Genomic DNA, 16785 nt, shown 5'->3' with positions numbered 1-16785 from the left:
GGCTAGTTTTTTGTATTTTTTTTAGTAGAGACGGGGTTTCACCGTGTTAGCCAGGATGGTCTCGCTCTCCTGACCTCGTGATCCGCCCGTCTCGGCCTCCCAAAGTGCTGGGATTACAGGCTTGAGCCACCGCGCCCGGCCTATTTATTTTTTGAGATCGAGTTTCGCTCTTGTTGCCCAGGCTGGAGTGCAATGGCACGATCTCGGCTCACTGCAATCTCCGCCTCCCAGGTTCAAGCAATTCTCCTGTCTCAGCCTCCAAGTAGCTGGGATTACAGGCATGTACCACCACACTCAGCTAATTTTTTGTATTTTTAGTAGAGACAGGGTTTCTCCATGTTGGTCAGGCTGGTCTTGAACTCCCGACCTCAGGTGATCCACCCGCCTTGGCCTCCCAAAGTGCTGGGATTACAGGTGTGAGCCAACGCACCTGGCCTCTTTTTCTTTTCTTTTCTCTTTTTTTTTTTTTTTTTTTTGAGACGGAGTCTTGCTCTGTTGCCCAGGCTGGAATGCAGTGGTGCGATATCGGCTCACTGGAACCTCCGCCTCCCGGGTTGAAGCAATTCTCTATCTCAGCCTCCCGAGTAGCTGGGATTACAGACGCCTGCCATCACGCCTGGCTAATTTTTTGTATTTTTAGTAGAGACAGGGTTTCACCATGTTGGCCAGGCTGATCTCAAACTCCTGACCTCAAGTGATCTACCTGGTCTCCCAAAGTGCTGGGATTACAGGCATGAGCCACCCCGCCTGGCCAAATCAACAATTCTTGAAATGACCTATTTTGAAAACACTAAAAGAAGCCCAACTCTTTTAACGGAATTTTTTTTAGAGTTTTAGGATTATGAGAAATTTTACTTTCTTCTTCATATTTTTTTCCTATTTTCCATGTTTTCTAAAATGGTCATGAATTTTTTTTTTTCTAATTGGAAAGGAACCATTTTAATGGTCATGCCTGGTTATCTTCTCCTTCATCTTACACTGCACCACGTGTGTGGGGCCCAGATGTACAATTCAGCTTCCTCATGAACGCATGACTCATCATTTCTTCATGGCCTGTCATTCTGTACTATTTGCAAAAGTATTAAAAATAGAGACCAGTCCATGGGAATTTTGCTGGAGAGGTAAATAAAATGCTCCACATAATTCTATGCCTTTTACCAACAAAGGAATAAAATCATCAAATATCCAAGTATACATCAGTATTTTGCAAACCCAGAGTCTGGTGATGAAGGTCGGGAAAAAAGGATGACTATTCTGAAGATTCAGGACTGGATCTACTTATTGGGAAAGAACCAGTTAAGTCGAATCATTGCAGCAGGGGGCAATTTTTTCCTTGAGAAATAAGCTAACAGTATATTTAGTGACACATAGAAGCATAATTTATTTTATTAATTAATTCATTGATTCATTCATTCATTCATTGAGATGGAGTCTTGCCATGCCACCCAGGCTGGAGTGCAGTGCTGCAATCTTGGCTCACTGTAGCCTCCACCTCCCAAGTTCAAGCAATCTTCCTGTCTTGGCCTCCTGAGTAGCTGGGATTCAGTGCCACCACACCCAGCTGATTTTTGTATTTTTAGTAGAGACAGGGTTTCACCATGTGGGCCAGGCTGGTCTCAAACTCCTGACCTCAAGTGATCCTCCCACCTCAGCCTCCCAAAGTGCTGGGATTACAGGCATGAGCCACTGTGCCCGGCCAGAAGTATAATTTATTTTATATTAATTCATTGAAACAGATATGCAAAGCAGTCAACAGGATATTCATTAAGTCTAGAAACATAGGTGGGTATACATAACTTCATCAAGACCATTTTCAATGTGTAACACACATGTGCACATTCACACACACAGTTTAGACTTTATGTAGATTGGAAATCAAGTTCCACATACCTGGAATCCTACTGAGTGTCACCCACAAATGCTCCTCAGGAGAGGAGGTGTCTTTTGACCACTCAAGTAAATCAATGGCCCTCTGGTTTTGAAGAACAAGATTAGCAAATTCCCTTGTAAGGGCCACATAGGCAGAGCCAAAGTGAATTGTCAGATGGTGGGGAGGAGGCATTTTTCTCATCCAAGTCCACAGCATGAAGGAAAACAAACTGTATCTCTGCTCCAAGTGCATGTATTTGGTCCTTCTGATAATATGAGGAGGAGGCAGCACCCTGGGGGTGATATTTTTCCTTTTCAGTCCCCTCAATACTGAACTATTTCCCTGTTGGTTTTCGGGGGGAATTCTTGCCCGCAGGTGTTGACGACATACTTCCAGGGAACCTCAGAGGCCACAAGGTCGTTCAGGCAATGCAGGTCAGCTGGAGCCTGGAGATCCCCGTGTAGACCACAGACTCCCTCTTAGAAGTCACAAAGACGTTTGGGAAGCAGCTCAGTAGCTTTCTTCCAGTGTCTTTGAAAGCGACTGGGGCCTTCTGATCCACACGAACACAGTAGATGTTCTGGGGAGTGTAGATGGCCCTGAAGAGCCTTTCAAATGTATCAAAGTCTTTGTGGATGGCCATGACATAGGCCAATGGGAACTCGGCTTCGTCTTCGGACAGAGGTTCCATTATGTAGTGATTTCGGATCAAGTATTGCTGGCAAGTTACATTTCTCAATGGCGTCACTGGTATATTTTCATTGAAGAACATTTTCTTGCCTGTCACAATCATGCCACACACTTCTGCAAGGACTGAAGAGTTTGAGGTTTTCCCTTGTGGAAGGTGTTTTTGCAGGACTAAATGGTTGGTATACAGGAATAAAAGAGTTACGGACATGGCCATAAGCCCTAGGACCACCTCAAATGCCTTCACCTTCATTTTTCCTGTGGCCTCTTCTCAGTTCATCACTCACCTCATTTTATGCCATTGCTGAAGTCAGTCTGCAGTTCCCTGCCCAGACTTGAGAAATCTGCTCTAGCAACTTATTTTCAGCAAGAAGGGCAATATGACCATTTACTTAAAAGAAGGAGGATCAACCACAAGTCGGTAACTCTTCTCTTATATTGCAAAACAATCAGGTGACTCTTTGAACATGAGCCAGTGGGGCCAGCTGACCACTTCGCAAAAGCCAGGCACATTTGGGCCCCTCTGTCTAAGTCAACCACAAATTAAGACCCTAGCAAATCGGCCACAACTGCTGGCTCAGGGTGTTTTCCCACGTAGAGTAAGGGTGGAATGTGTGTTCATTTGGCACCTCTTTTCCCCATACAGAGCCACCATCACCATCACTGACGTCACCTTTGAATGCAAGGGACACTATATTTCTTCAATTTCAGGCAATCACAGTTGTCCTGAGGTAGGTCACCATTTACGTGGACAACACCCAGAACTCCTCAATAGTGGGGTCTCTTTACCTAAAAATAAAGATCAAGAATTTATAGTATTTCAGCATTGGAAGGAATCTTGCAGATTTTTCCCACCAACTTATTCAGGATACTGACACTGAACTATAATGACTACTCTATCACACCTTGTCTCCACGTTCTCACTGATGGCCTGAGAGGTAAGCATTGACATTATATCCACTTTGCACATGAAGAAATTAAACCCAGAGATATGCTAGCTTGCCTGATATCCAGTAATTAGTTAAGGGTAGCATGGGGTTTTGAAACCTAACTCCTCCTCTTCTTTTTTTCTTAGAGATGGGGTCTGGGTCTGTGCCCAGGCTGCAGTGCAATGGCACAATCATGGCTCACTGCAACATCAACTTCCTGGATTCAAACCATCCTCCTGCCTCAGTCTCCTGAGTAGCTGGGACTCCAGGTGCCAGCCACATTGCTTGGCTAATTAAAATAAGTTGTTTTTTTTTCTTTTCTTTTTCTTTCTTTTCTTTTCTTTTTTTTTTTTTTTTTTTTTTTTGAGACAGAGTTTCGCTGTTGTTGCCCAGGTTGGAGTGCAATGGTGCGATCTCAGTTCATTGCAACCTCTGCCTCCCAGGTTCAAGCAATTTCCTGCCTCAGCCTCCCCAGTAGCTGGAATTACACTCACCCACCACCATGCCCAGCTAATTTTTGTATTTTTAGTACAGAAGTGGTTTCCCCATGTTGGCCAGGCTGGTCTTGAACTCCTGACCTCAGGAGATCCACCCGCCTCGGCCTCCCAAAGTGCTGGGATTACAGGAGTGAGCCACTGGGCCTGGACTTAAAATTTTTTTTTGTAGAGACAGGGTCTCACTATGTTGCCCAGGCTGGTCTTGAACTCCTAGGCTCAAAGAACCCTCCTTCCTTAACCTCCCAAAGGGATTATAAGCATGAGCCACTGTGCCTTGCTGCAAGCTTGTCTCTTCTGACTGCGTAGGCCATCTACCTGGAATATTCTCTCCCCCTGCCTTGTCTTGAGTTCCTACTCATCTTTCAGGTCCCTATGTGACACTGCTTCCCTGGTGACCCACCCTTCCTTGCTCTTCCAAGTTAGGGTTAGAAGCCCTTCACCTGCCCTAATAAAACCTTGTACTCCTACAATTGCTTGTTTGTTTGCTCTACCACTAGTCCGTGGAGGACTATTTATTTTTAAAACAAAAAATTAATATTTTATTTTTTAATGTATGATTTACAGGTAATAAGTATACATATTTATGGGGTGCAGCATGGTGTTCCAATACATGTATACCTTGTGTAATGATCAAATCATGGTAATTAGCATATCCATCACTTTAGACATTTATTGTTTCTTTGTTATCAGAACATTCGAAAACTGCTCTTCCAGGTATTTTGAAATATACAATGCATTGTCATTAACTGTAATCCTCCTCCTATGCAATAGAACTCCAGAGCTTATTCTTCCTCTCTAACTATAGCTTGGCACCTGTTGACCAATCTCTCATCACCCCCCTGCTCCTTTCCCTTCCCACTCTCTGGTAACCACTGTGTTCTATTCTCTACTTCTGTGATAACAACTTTCTAGATTCCACACGAGTGAGATCATGCAATATTTGTCCTCTGTGCCTGGTTTATTTCACTCAACATAATGTCCCATGGAGAACTATTTCTGTCTACTGGTCACTGCATTTTCAACACCTCGCTTATGGTAGGCACTCACTGAATTAAGTTCAGTCACTCCTCTTTCCTCTATACCAGAGATCAGCAAAACCACAGCTGGGGGGTCCAGTCTGGCTCACTGCATGTTTTTAGACGATCTCTCAGCTAGAATGGTTTTATATTTTAAAATGGTTGGGAGAAAATCCATAGAAGAAAAATATTTTGTGACACATGAAAATTACATGAAATTCAAATTTCAGTGTCCATAAATACAATTTTATTGGCACACAGCGGTGCTCATTTGTTTACACAGGGCCTACAGCTGCTTTCACATTACAATAACAGGGTTGAGTTGTTGCCACATCTGGCCACCAAAGCTTAAAATCTTTTCCATCTGGCCTTTACCAGAAAAGGTTTGCTGACCCTCTCCTCTGTATCTACGGATGTCCCTTGCATACCTTTGTGTTTGCACAACATCAAGATAGCGATTGTGGACTACCTGGAATATTCTCTCCCCCTGCCTTGTCTTGAGTTCCTACTCATCTTTCAGGTCCCTATGTGACACTGCTTCCCTGGTGACCCACCCTTCCTTGCTCTTCCAAGTTAGGGTTAGAAGCCCTTCTCCTGCCCTAATAAAACCTTGTACTCCTACAATTGCTTGTTTGTTTGCTCTACCACTAGTCCGTGGAGGACTATTTATTTTTAAAACAAAAAATTAATATTTTATTTTTTAATGTATGATTTACAGGTAATAAGTATACGTATTTGTGGGGTGCAGCATGATGTTCCAATACATGTATACACTGTATAATGATCAAATCGTGGTAATTAGCATATCCATCACTTTAGACATTTACTGTTTCTTTGTTATTAGAACATTCAAAAACTGCTCCTCCAGGTATTTTGAAATATACAAATTTTTGCTTTATTTTCAAGATTTCCTTGTGAATGCCAGAATGACGTGATGTTTGGTAGCAAAGCATGAGCTTCAAAGAGAGATTTGTGTGGGTCTAGATCCTGGCTTTGCTGGTTCCTAGTTGTGTGACCTTGGGCAAATCACTTTTCCTTCCTGTCTTAGTTTCTTTGTAAAATAAAGACAATACCAGTAGGGCTGTTTTGTGAGTTGATGTGTTAGTAAGTAGAATGCACTCTGAGCAGTATTCATATGTAGTGAATACTCTGAAATGCTAGCTATTCTTACTGGCATGGTCACTTCTAGGGCCTACCTGTACCGCCAGTGAACTGGAAACTCACCCCACTGCACTTTGCCTGATGCTAGGTGGCCCAAGCTTTGGCGAGATGCAGTGCTGCCACACAGTGGCCCTATAAGGGGTGGCTTGGCACACTCTTCCTTTTTTTTTTAGGTGATTGCACATCTACGGATGAGAGCAAGGGAGAGTTTTCACACCATCATAGCATTTTATTCCTCACCTGACTGGGAGCAGCTCCAAGGAAAGGACATGTCTCCAAAGACATGAGGAGTATTCAATGTGGCATTTGAGGCGCGTGGAAAAACCTGCCTATCCCAAGGTCTCAGCCCCATTAGCCAGCCAAGGGATCCACAATGACCCTTAGGAGGTTTCATAAGGAAGCTCATTGCTTAAATAAGATTTGAGTCAAGAAGGATGACCTGGGCCGGGCACGGTGGCTCAAGCCTGTAATCCCAGCACTTTGGGAGGCCGAGGCGGGTGGATCACGAGGTCAGGAGATCGAGACCCTCCTGGCTAACACGGTGAAACCCCGTCTCTACTAAAATACAAAAAACTAGCCGGGCGCGGTGGCAGGCGCCTGTAGTCCCAGCTACTCGGAGGCTGAGGCGGGAGAATGGCGGGAACCCGGGAGGCGGAGCTTGCAGTGAGCCGAGATCGCGCCACTGCACTCCAGCCTGGGCGACACAGCGAGAAGGATGACCTAGCAATAACCTCTATATATCTCATTACACCATGAGTAAGTAATCAATGCCATCCAATAAAGGTTCTGGAAAAATGGGACAAGAGACAGGTTAGATTAGATGGAAGAAAAGGCCTTCCATCTAAGCAAGGCCTGGCATGTGGGGTGCTAGTGAGGGCCCTCTGGACTGTGCTGGCAGGGCGGGTTAACCAGCTAGGAGAGAACGTGAAGGTGGAAAGACGCCTCAGGGTGACGTGCCATCACTTAGATTTTATTTATTTATTTATTTACTTATTTAGAGACCAAGTCTCCCTCTGTCGCCCAGGCTGGGGTGTAGTGGCACGATCTCGGCTCACTGCAACCTCTGCCTCCCAGACTCAAGCGATTTTCTTGCCTCAGCCTCCCAAGTCGCTGGGACTACAGGTGTGCACCACCATGCATAGCTAATTTTTGTACTTTTAGTAGAGACAGGGTTTCACCATGTTGGTCAGGCTGGTCTTGAACTTCTGACCTCAGGGGATCTGCCCACCTCAGCCTCCCAAAATGCTGGGATTACAGGCGTGAGCCACTGCACCTGACCAGGTTGTTTTCAGAATTAGAGATGAATCTTAAAATTCAAAATTTCCCCAGTGTCCCAGGCACACTCAAAGTAAAATTAAATGGAAGTCCGGCATTCCTAGTCTGAAAATCTGAGATCTGAAATGCTCCAAAATCCAAAACTTTTTGAGAGTTGTTGTGGCACCAGGAAAACTCCACACCTGACCTCATACAATGGGTCGCAGTCTCACAGCAGTCAAAACTTTGCTTCTTGGACACAATTATTGAAAATATTGTATAAAATGATCTCTAGGCTATGTGCATCAGGTGTATATGAAATATAAATGAATTTCATGTTCAGACTCAGGTCCTGCCCCCAAGACATCTCATTATGTGTATGCAAAGAAATTCAGAACACTTCTGGTCCCAAGCGTTTTGGATATGGGATACTCAACCTGAAGTTTCATTTTAATTATTTTGATGTAACTTAACTAAGCATCAAGTTTTAAATTTGTTTTTTTTTTTTTTTAATTCAGAAAACTTAAATGGCTACGTGAGAGGACAGTCCAGTGACAGACATGGAAAGAGGCTTAGAGGTCATCTCACCCATCACACCATTTTACAGAGGAAAGCAAAATGCCATCCAGAGAAGGAAAGTCACAAAACCATCTAGCCCCAGACCTGGGAGTGGCAGCTGAGCATAACTGGTCAGACACAAGAAGCTGCTTCCAAAAGTGTTTCCTTTCATTTGTCCTACAGCAAAGACGCCAGAAAACAAAATTTTATAAGCATGTCTCTAGCTCTAAGTCACTATTCAACTAAAGGACAAATTAAATCGGGAATGAGATAATCTTAACTTCGTGAGATCTGTTCTTATACGCAGTTTCTACCCTGAGAAACCAATCTATGCTAAAGATAATATTTGTGCTTTTCAACGAGGCTGGTAAAATATTTGCACTTTGAACCTCAGAGCGATAACATTTATTCATTCGGGTGAAACTTATCAGGATTAGGTAAATATAATCAAAGCAAAACAAAAATGATTTGGGAAACTTTGTGACCAAAATCAACAGGTGTATTCAGTACTCCTTTGAAGGTCACCTAATTCTAATAACATTTATATTTATAAATGTCCTCTAAATCTTTTATCTTCTGCAAATAAATTATTTCTCACAATTCCAAGGTTACTTCAATACATCAGCCTATTTTCAACCACGTACTCAGTGTCTCCAGGATGAGGACATATTGTGGGGCTTTTCACACTTCTCTCTCCCATCACCTGCCCCCTCCTTCCATATTTAACATATTGTTGCATTTCTGTCAAATTAGCTGGGATGGAAGAGTAGTGTTTTATCAGATGTACACACTGCCACAGGAACCTGGAAACTTGAAATTCTATCCCTAATCGCTAATGTTGAAGACTTCATAAAAGAGTGTTTTGTTTTGTTTTGTATTTATTTATTTATTTATTTATTTATTTATTTATTTATTTATTTATTTATTTTATGGAATCTAGCTCTGTTGCCCAGGCTGGAGTGCAGTGGTGCAATTATCTGCTCACTGCAACCACTGCCTCCTGGGTTCAAGCAATTCTCCTGCCTCAGCTTCCCGAGTAGCTGGGATTACAGACATTTGCCACCACGCCCAGCTAATTTTTTGTAGTTTTAGTAGAGATGGGATTTCATTGTGTTGGCCAGGCTGGTCTCAAACTCCTGACCTCAAGTGCTCCACTTGCCTCGGCCTCCCAAAGTGCTGGGATTACAGGCATGAGCCACCGCGCCCGGCCTAAACAGTTTTAAAAGTTGTGTAAATAACACCTACCATAAAATTTACCATCTGGACCACCTTTGAGTTGCAATAGTGTTAACTGTATTGCATATTGTTGTATGACAGATGTCTCGAACTTTCTCACCTTTGCGTAATTGAAACTTCAGACCCATCAAAGAACAACTCTCCATTTCCTCTCCCCCCATCTCCTGGCAACCACATTCTGCTTTTTGTTTTCATGAGTTTGATTACTTTAAATACCCCACATTTGTGAAATCATGCAGTATTTTTCTTTTTGTGACTGGCTAATTTCACTTAGTATAATGTGTCCTAAGCATCTTTGACACACACCGGTCCACCCAGCAAACATGAGCTGAGGGCCTAGAGCTGGCTAACATTGCCAGGAATAGCTGTTGTACTAGAAAAATCTACTTGTAAAATGGTAACAACAGCAGTATGGATTTGTAGAGGGTTTTCACACATACTATGTCATCATCATTTAAAGCAGGGTTGCTCACCCTCAGCACTATCAGTATTTTAGACCAGATAATTGTCTGTGGTGGGGGCTGTCCTGTTCATTGTTGGACGTTTAGCAGCATACCTGGCGTCTACCCACTAGATGCCAGTAGCATCTTCCCCCTCCAGCTGTGACAACCAAAAATGTCTCCAGGCATTGCTAAATGTCCCCTATGGGACAACCTTGGACCAATAAGCTACCTTTCAAAAGAAGTAAAATGCAGCTAACAAAATTATATGAGGTTTGTATAACGACTTGTAATACCAGGGCATGATGACATGCACCTGTAGTACCAGCTACTGGGGAGGCTGAGGTGGGAGGATTGCTGGAGCCCAGGAGTTCAAGGCTGCAGTGCATTGTGATCCAGCCTGTGAATAGCCACTGTACTCCAGCCTAGGCAACATAGCAAGATCTGCTCTCTAAAAAGCAAAACAAACAAAAACAGTGTATGAAGCTACTTGGCACATAACAGGCACTGAATAAATAAGAGTTGTTATTATTTAATAACATCATATAAAATATATGAAATTGAGTAGCTGGATATTGAGTAAAACCCATTAATGGGACATTGAGCAACAGAGGTTCACTGGATAGGAACTGAAATATTTTTATTCGAAATCTGCCTCTACTTCTAATTAGATGTGTGATGTTGGCAAAATCACTGAGTCTCTTTGGGCCCCAGTTCTACCAACTGTTAAGGGAGATTAAATAAACTTGCCCTGTGTACTTTATAAGGTTATAATGATATTAAAGTTATATAATAAAAGAAAGGTCCTTTGAAAGTAGGAACTTGTTACACACGCAAGCCATTGTTATGATGTAAATTTTCTGTAACAACTTTATTGAAACTTAATTCATATACCATACAATTCTCCCATTTGAAATGTACAATTCAGTGGTTTTCAGTATATTCACACAAGGTTGTGCAACCGTCATCTCCATCTAATTCCACAATATTTGTATTATCCCAAAAGAAACCATCCAACCGTTACGTCCCTGTCCCACCTCCCTGGGTCCCCGAGAGCTGCTAATCTACCTTCTGATTCTAAAGTCTCTCCTATTCTGAACATTTCACAACTAGACTATGGTATAAATTTTAATAGTTCCCTTCACAGTACTGTAACAGTCTAAGCTGTCTCACATCTTTTTTGGAAGAGAAGAGGTATGTTTGTTTTATTAGAGTAAACAATAGCGTTCTTTTTGTCAAGAATATTATATATATATATATATATAGTTAAAATGCATATATATATATTTTTTTTTTTTTTTTCGAGACAGAGTCTTGCTCTGTCACCCAGGCTGGAATGCAGTGGCGCAATCTCAGCCCACTGCAACCTCCACCTCCAGGGTTCAAGTGATTCTCCTGCCTCAGCCTCCTGAGTAGCTGGGATTACAGGCGCACACTACCATGCCCAGCTAATTTTTGCCTTTTTAGTAGAGACGGGCTTTCACCATGTTGGTCAGGCTGGTCTCGAGCTCCTGACCTCAGGTGATCTGCCTGCCTTGGTCTCTCAAAGTGCTGGGATTACAGGCATGAGCCACTGTGCCCAGCCATATTTTAACAATATTTTTATCACAGAAATAGCTCAGGGATAGAATAAATGTTCTAGAATTATCGCCATGCTGCTCAGTGAATGTTTGTCAAACCACATTTGTGACTGAAGCCCACGTAGAAAAGACTTGTGAAATAGTATTATGGAAGCACCCTCATATTCCTGCCACCAGTAAGGATTTTCCTTTGTTCTTTCATGTTCATGTTTGCTTTAGTTCTAAGACCCAGAGGGGGCCCGTTTATTCCCAGCTAGTTTGCGTAAGAAAGGACAGCTTGTGAAATACTCTATGAACAGGTTTGGCCAATCAAACATTCAGAGTGGCGTTGTCAGGAAGCTTGCCTCTCACCAGAAGGGGCACATCTGGGAGTTCTTACTGTACTAGACCATCACCAGGTGGAGATCAGGCAGCTCCAATGGAATACTTGAAAGTGGTTAAGAACAGACCCATTGTGATCTCTTTTTTTTTTTTGGTAGAGTCTCACCATCTTGCCCAGGCTGGTTTCAAACTCCTGGACTCAAGCAATCCTTTCACTTTGGCCTCCCCAAGTGCTGAGATTATAGGCATGGGTCACCATGCCTGGCCCCTAATTTTTAATATTTATTCATGCTCTACTTAAGAAATGCCTTTCCTATACCGAGGACTGAGGTAGATATGTGCTAAGTACTTGAAAGACAGGGGTGAGAGACAGTTACAATTTTTTTTTTTTTTTTTTTTGAGACAGGGTCTCACTTTGTCACTAAGGCTGGAGTGCAGTGGCATATCTCAGCTCACTGCAACCTCTGCCTCCCAGGTTCAAACCATTCTCCTGCCTCAGCCTCCTTAGTAGCTGGGACTACAGGTGCCTGCCACCGCACCCAGCTAACTTTTGTATTTTTAGTAGAGACAGGGTTTCACCATGTTGGTCATGGTGGTCTCGAACTCCTGACCTCAGGTGATCCGACTGCCTAGGCCTCCCAACATGTTGGGATTACAGGAGTGAGCCACCATGCCCGGCCCAGACACATTTCTTGCTACACAGATGCACACACATACATTCACACATACACAGAATAAAAAGACTGGGATGCATGCACAAGAATGTTAACGGTGGTTCTCACTGAGTTGTAGCATTATGGATTATTTTTATTACTTTTGCTCTATTCCAGAGCTTGCACTGCTTTTATAAGCAGGAAAAAGATTTTGTTCAGTCTCAATTTGCAGAGCTAATTTCTGAAATCCAGAAATGTCAAAGCGGAAACTGCATCTGCTCCAGGAGTATCACAGTGGACCAAATACCACATCCTGAGACAGTACCATGTTTCCAATGACGGCATTTCACACTGAAATTCCTGAGAGAAGTACCCAGAGAGTTCTGGGCAGTTTCTACTCATGCAAAGAAAAAAAAATATCTCATCTGGTGTTTTATGAAGTCCTTTTCTGTGTTCTGAAAACTTAATTCACTTTAATGAAATTAAGAGATTAATCAAGAATAAATTAAAACACTATCCTTTTTTTTTTTTTTTTTTTTTTTTTTTGAGGCAGAGTCTCGCTCTGTCACCCAGGCTGGAGTGCAGTGGCCGGATCTCAGCTCACTGCAAGCTCCGCCTCCCAGGTTTACGCCATTCTCCTGCCTCAGTCTCCCGAGTAGCTGGGACTACAGGCGCCCGCCACCTCGCCTGGCTAGTTTTGTATTTTAGCAGAGACGGGGTTTCACCGTGTTAGCCAGGATGGTCTCGATCTCCTGACCTCGTGATCCGCCCGTCTCGGCCTCCCAAAGTGCTGGGATTACAGACTTGAGCCACCACGCCCGGCACTATCCATTTTTCTACATATTCTTTCCAGATCCAGGAGAGGGTTTGGTGGAGGGAAGCAGTCATTTCCGGCCCTCCCTTGCCTTCTGACCTCCTGGCCACTGAAGCGCACAGGCCAACGCCACATTTAATAACCTTCAGAGACAGATGCTTGTAAAGTGGAGCCCTGGCGTGATTAATTCAAACAGTGCCTAAAATCAGTGTTTTTGTTTTATTGCCTTATATTTGAAGTTTAAGTGTCTACTAGTTATTGATCAACTTTTACTATGGATTTACTCATACAAAAATAAATGTCTACTGGTTATTGATCAACTTTTATTATGGATTTACTCATACAAAAAGGTGATTTGAAAAGGCTAATCCTTCCCACCTTGAAGGTTGATGACTTAAACTACCTCAGAAGAATATCTGAGAAGCAGTAAAGAAACTTGCTTGGCTTTATTTCTCCCAGTGTTGCCCCAACTCATTTTTTTAGCTAAGTTTCTTTTTTATTTTGAGACGAGGTCTTGCTTTGTCAGCCAAGCTGGAGCATGGCTCACTGAAGCCTCAACCTTCCGGGCTCAAGCGATCCTCCTGCCTCAGCCTCCCAAAGTTGAAGTGCTGGTATGACAGGTGTGAGCCACCACGAGTGGCCATATGTGAGCTTGTTTGACAATACAGTCCCCTTTGGTAGGGTAATGTCTAATTGAATTATACAGTGTCTGAAAATACATGTATATCTTTTATGTTTTTTCTTTTGAGACAGGGTCTTGCTTTGCTACCCAGGCTGTAATACAGTGGTGTGAACACAGCTCACTGCAGCCTTGACCTCCCGGGCTCAAGAGATCCTCCTGCTTCAGCCCCCTAAGTAGCTGGGACTACAGGCACACAACACCATGCCTGGCTAATTTTTTGTAGAGACGGGGTTTTGCTATGTTGTCCAGGCTGGTCTTGAACTCCTGAGCCCAAGCGATCCACCTGCTTTGGCCTCCCAAAGTGCTGGGATTCACAGGCTTGAGCCACCGTGTCTGGCCCTGTGTATCATTTATAACTAGGAAGCTAACTTGATAATTGAGTGAATAGAATGAAGGCATGTTTAAAAAAAAAAAAAAGTCAGATGTTCTGACCAGACCCAGGGCTCCCACTTTGACTTGGAGAAAAGTTTAATTTGAAAATTTAAATTTATACATCCCTATTGCATTTGAATTTTTTTTTTTTTTTTTTTTTTTTTTTTTTTTTAGATAAAGTCTCACTCTGTTGCCCAGGCTGTAGTGCAGTGGCACGATCTCGGCACTCACTGCAAGCTCTGCCTCCCTGGTTCATGCCATTCTCCTGCCTCAGCCTCCTGAGTAGCTGGGACTACAGGCGTCTGCCACTACGCCCGGCTAATATATTTAGTAGAGACAGGGTTTCACTGTGTTAGCCAGGATGGTCTCGATCTCCTGACCGCATGATCTTCTCGCCTCAGACTCCCAAAGTGCTGGGATTACAGACGTGAGCCACCGCGCCCGGCTTGAATTTGTTATAATAAGCAAATGCCTTTGAAATATTGAGGTTTTAAAAAGAGATTAAAATGCCATTAAAAGACAAATATGCTAAAAGAAAGGCAAAGAGGTGGATGAAGTACAGGCTGGGGAGAAAAACAAACAAACCTGGGAACAAGAAGTTGCATCAAATTGGGGTTCAGGGACAAATTTTTATAACAATTAGAAAATAAAGATATAATAGCAACAAGGAGACTCCAACAATGGTGAATGTGAACCTCAGAAGACAGCATGGTAGGAGAACCTAACACAGGAGTGAAAAAGCGGAAGGAAGCTCGGCTCTGCAGGATACCGAATCAGCAAGGGCAGGGCCAAGGATGAAGGTTTACAATTCTCAGTAGCCTTCTTCTTTCCTGTCACTGGGGTGTTTAAGTTCAGAATCAAGGAACATTCTAGTGTATATATTATCGGGAATAATTCAAATAAGTTATTAAACCAAAACGAAAGCTTAATTAGATAGCAATTCAGTAATCAGGATGCATACTTCATTGTTACTGTAGCCAACGGTTTGCAAACACAGGACATCACACAGCATGGGACAATGAACTCGGAAAGAGGGGAAACTAATGAAGTGAGCCCTGCGATTGCCCCAGCTTACTGAGTACAGAGTTATTCTGCCACAGGGCAGGCAGAGGAGTCCAGGGGGAACCTGGCCATCTCCTTGAATGGAGCAGACAGATTTGAGAGTTTGAGGAGGTCAAGACTGCTGAGGTTCCTGGGGCGGAGTTACTGCGAAGGAAATAGTCCAGAGAGAGAACTTCAGACACATGCAAGGGTCTCCCTCAAGTCTTTAGCTAAGGATTGATCAGGAAGTATGCAAAGAAATGACCCAATGCCAAGGAAAGAATGACCCAAGGAATAGAGAAAAGAAACAGCAAAACTTATATGGGGCTAACAATTGTTTGTGTTCCTCCCAGCCAGAGTAGAAAAACCTTGTAATTCAAAGTCATTAGGTAGTATAGTCAGAAGGGGATTGCCTCAGTCCAGTCAAATTAGATGAACAGCTGCCACAAAAACAGGAAGGATGTAAGGTCGACCTACTTGACAGAGAAAGAGCCCTTCGCCCAACAATATGAGAATACACATTCTTGGCCGGGCGTGGTGGCTCACGCCTGTAATCCCAGCACTCTGGGAGGCTGAGGCAGGTGGACCACTTGAGGTCAGGAATTCGAGACCAGCCTGGCCAGCAACGCGAAACCCCGTCTCTACTAAAAATACAAAAATAAGCCGGGCGTGGTGGCTCATGCCTATAGTCCCAGCTACTTGGGAGGCTGAAGCAGGAGAATCACTGGAATCCGGGAGGTGGAGGTTGCAGTGAGGTGAGATTGCACCACTGCACTCCAGCCTGGGTGACAGAACAAGAGTCCACCTCAAAAAAACAAACAAAGGAAGAATACAGCCTTTCCGGCGGGGACGACCTACCCACACGAGAATATGCCTCTCGCAAAGGATCTCCTTCATCCCTCCCCAGAAGAGGAGAAGAGGAAACACAAGAAGAAACGCCTGGTGCAGAGCCCCAATTCCTACTTCATGGATGTGAAATGCCCAGGATGCTATAAAATCACCACGGTCTTTAGCCATGCACAAACGGTAGTTTTGTGTGTTGGCTGCTCCACTGTCCTCTGCCAGCCTACAGGAGGAAAAGCAAGGCTTACAGAAGGATGTTCCTTTAGGAGGAAGCAGCACTAAAGGCACTCTGAATCAAGATGAGTGGGAAACCATCTCAATAAACACATTTTGGATTAAAAAAAAAAAAAAAGAAGAATACATATTATTTTCACGTACACAAGCAACATTTACCAAATAGACCATCTTCAGGGCCATAAAGCAAGTCTTGATAAATACAATAGGATTCAAGTCCTATAAGGAACGTTGCTTCACATGTGCCCACTTCACCTTTGACCTTCTCTGCCATGTTTTGACGCAGCACAAAAGCCCTTACCAGCAACCAGGCAGATGCTGGTGCCATGCTTCTTGTACAGCCTGCAGAACTGTGAGCCAAATAAATACCTTTTCTTTATTTTTTTTAAAAGAATTATCTCTGATCACATGGAATTAAGTTGGAAATCTGTAACAGGAAGATATCTGGAATATCCCCAAATATTTGGAATTTCAGACCATACTTCTAAATAATTTATAGTCAAAAAGAGACATTAAAAGGGAAGTTAGAAAGGACTTTGTGCTTAGTGAAAATAAAAACACAATGTATGAAAATTTGTGGGATTCAGCTAATGAAGT

General features: G+C 43.2%; 2 protein-coding genes across 2 annotated transcripts in view; one reads left to right on the top strand and one right to left on the bottom strand.

The window, feature by feature from the left end:
• LOC108521996 (N-acetyllactosaminide beta-1,6-N-acetylglucosaminyl-transferase-like) overlaps positions 1-2810 on the bottom strand; it is a 6219-nt gene extending 3409 nt beyond the window's left edge. The window contains 3 exon segments of the mRNA XM_017862097.1: positions 1891-2199; positions 2202-2309; positions 2312-2810. Coding sequence (XP_017717586.1) covers positions 1891-2199; positions 2202-2309; positions 2312-2810 — 916 coding nt within the window.
• Positions 2811-15949: 13139 nt separating this feature from the next.
• On the top strand, positions 15950-16306 carry LOC108521997 (40S ribosomal protein S27). The gene has a single exon (XM_017862098.1). It carries the CDS (start codon positions 15982-15984, stop codon positions 16234-16236), a length of 255 nt encoding a protein of 84 aa, XP_017717587.1. The 5' UTR covers positions 15950-15981; the 3' UTR covers positions 16237-16306.
• Positions 16307-16785: the final 479 nt, after the last annotated feature.

The sequence above is a fragment of the Rhinopithecus bieti genome, unplaced genomic scaffold, assembly GCF_001698545.2.
Source record: "Rhinopithecus bieti isolate Rb0 unplaced genomic scaffold, ASM169854v2 scaffold_61465, whole genome shotgun sequence".
Classification (NCBI taxonomy): Eukaryota; Metazoa; Chordata; class Mammalia; order Primates; family Cercopithecidae; genus Rhinopithecus; species Rhinopithecus bieti.
Note: the sequence above shows the minus strand (reverse complement) of the source record. Positions and strands in the feature narration are given on the sequence as shown.

Bases quoted from the DNA above. Each gene is read 5' to 3' on its own strand.
- LOC108521997 (XM_017862098.1), top strand. From the start codon at position 15,982: ATGCCTCTCGCAAAGGATCTCCTTCATCCCTCCCCAGAAGAGGAGAAG.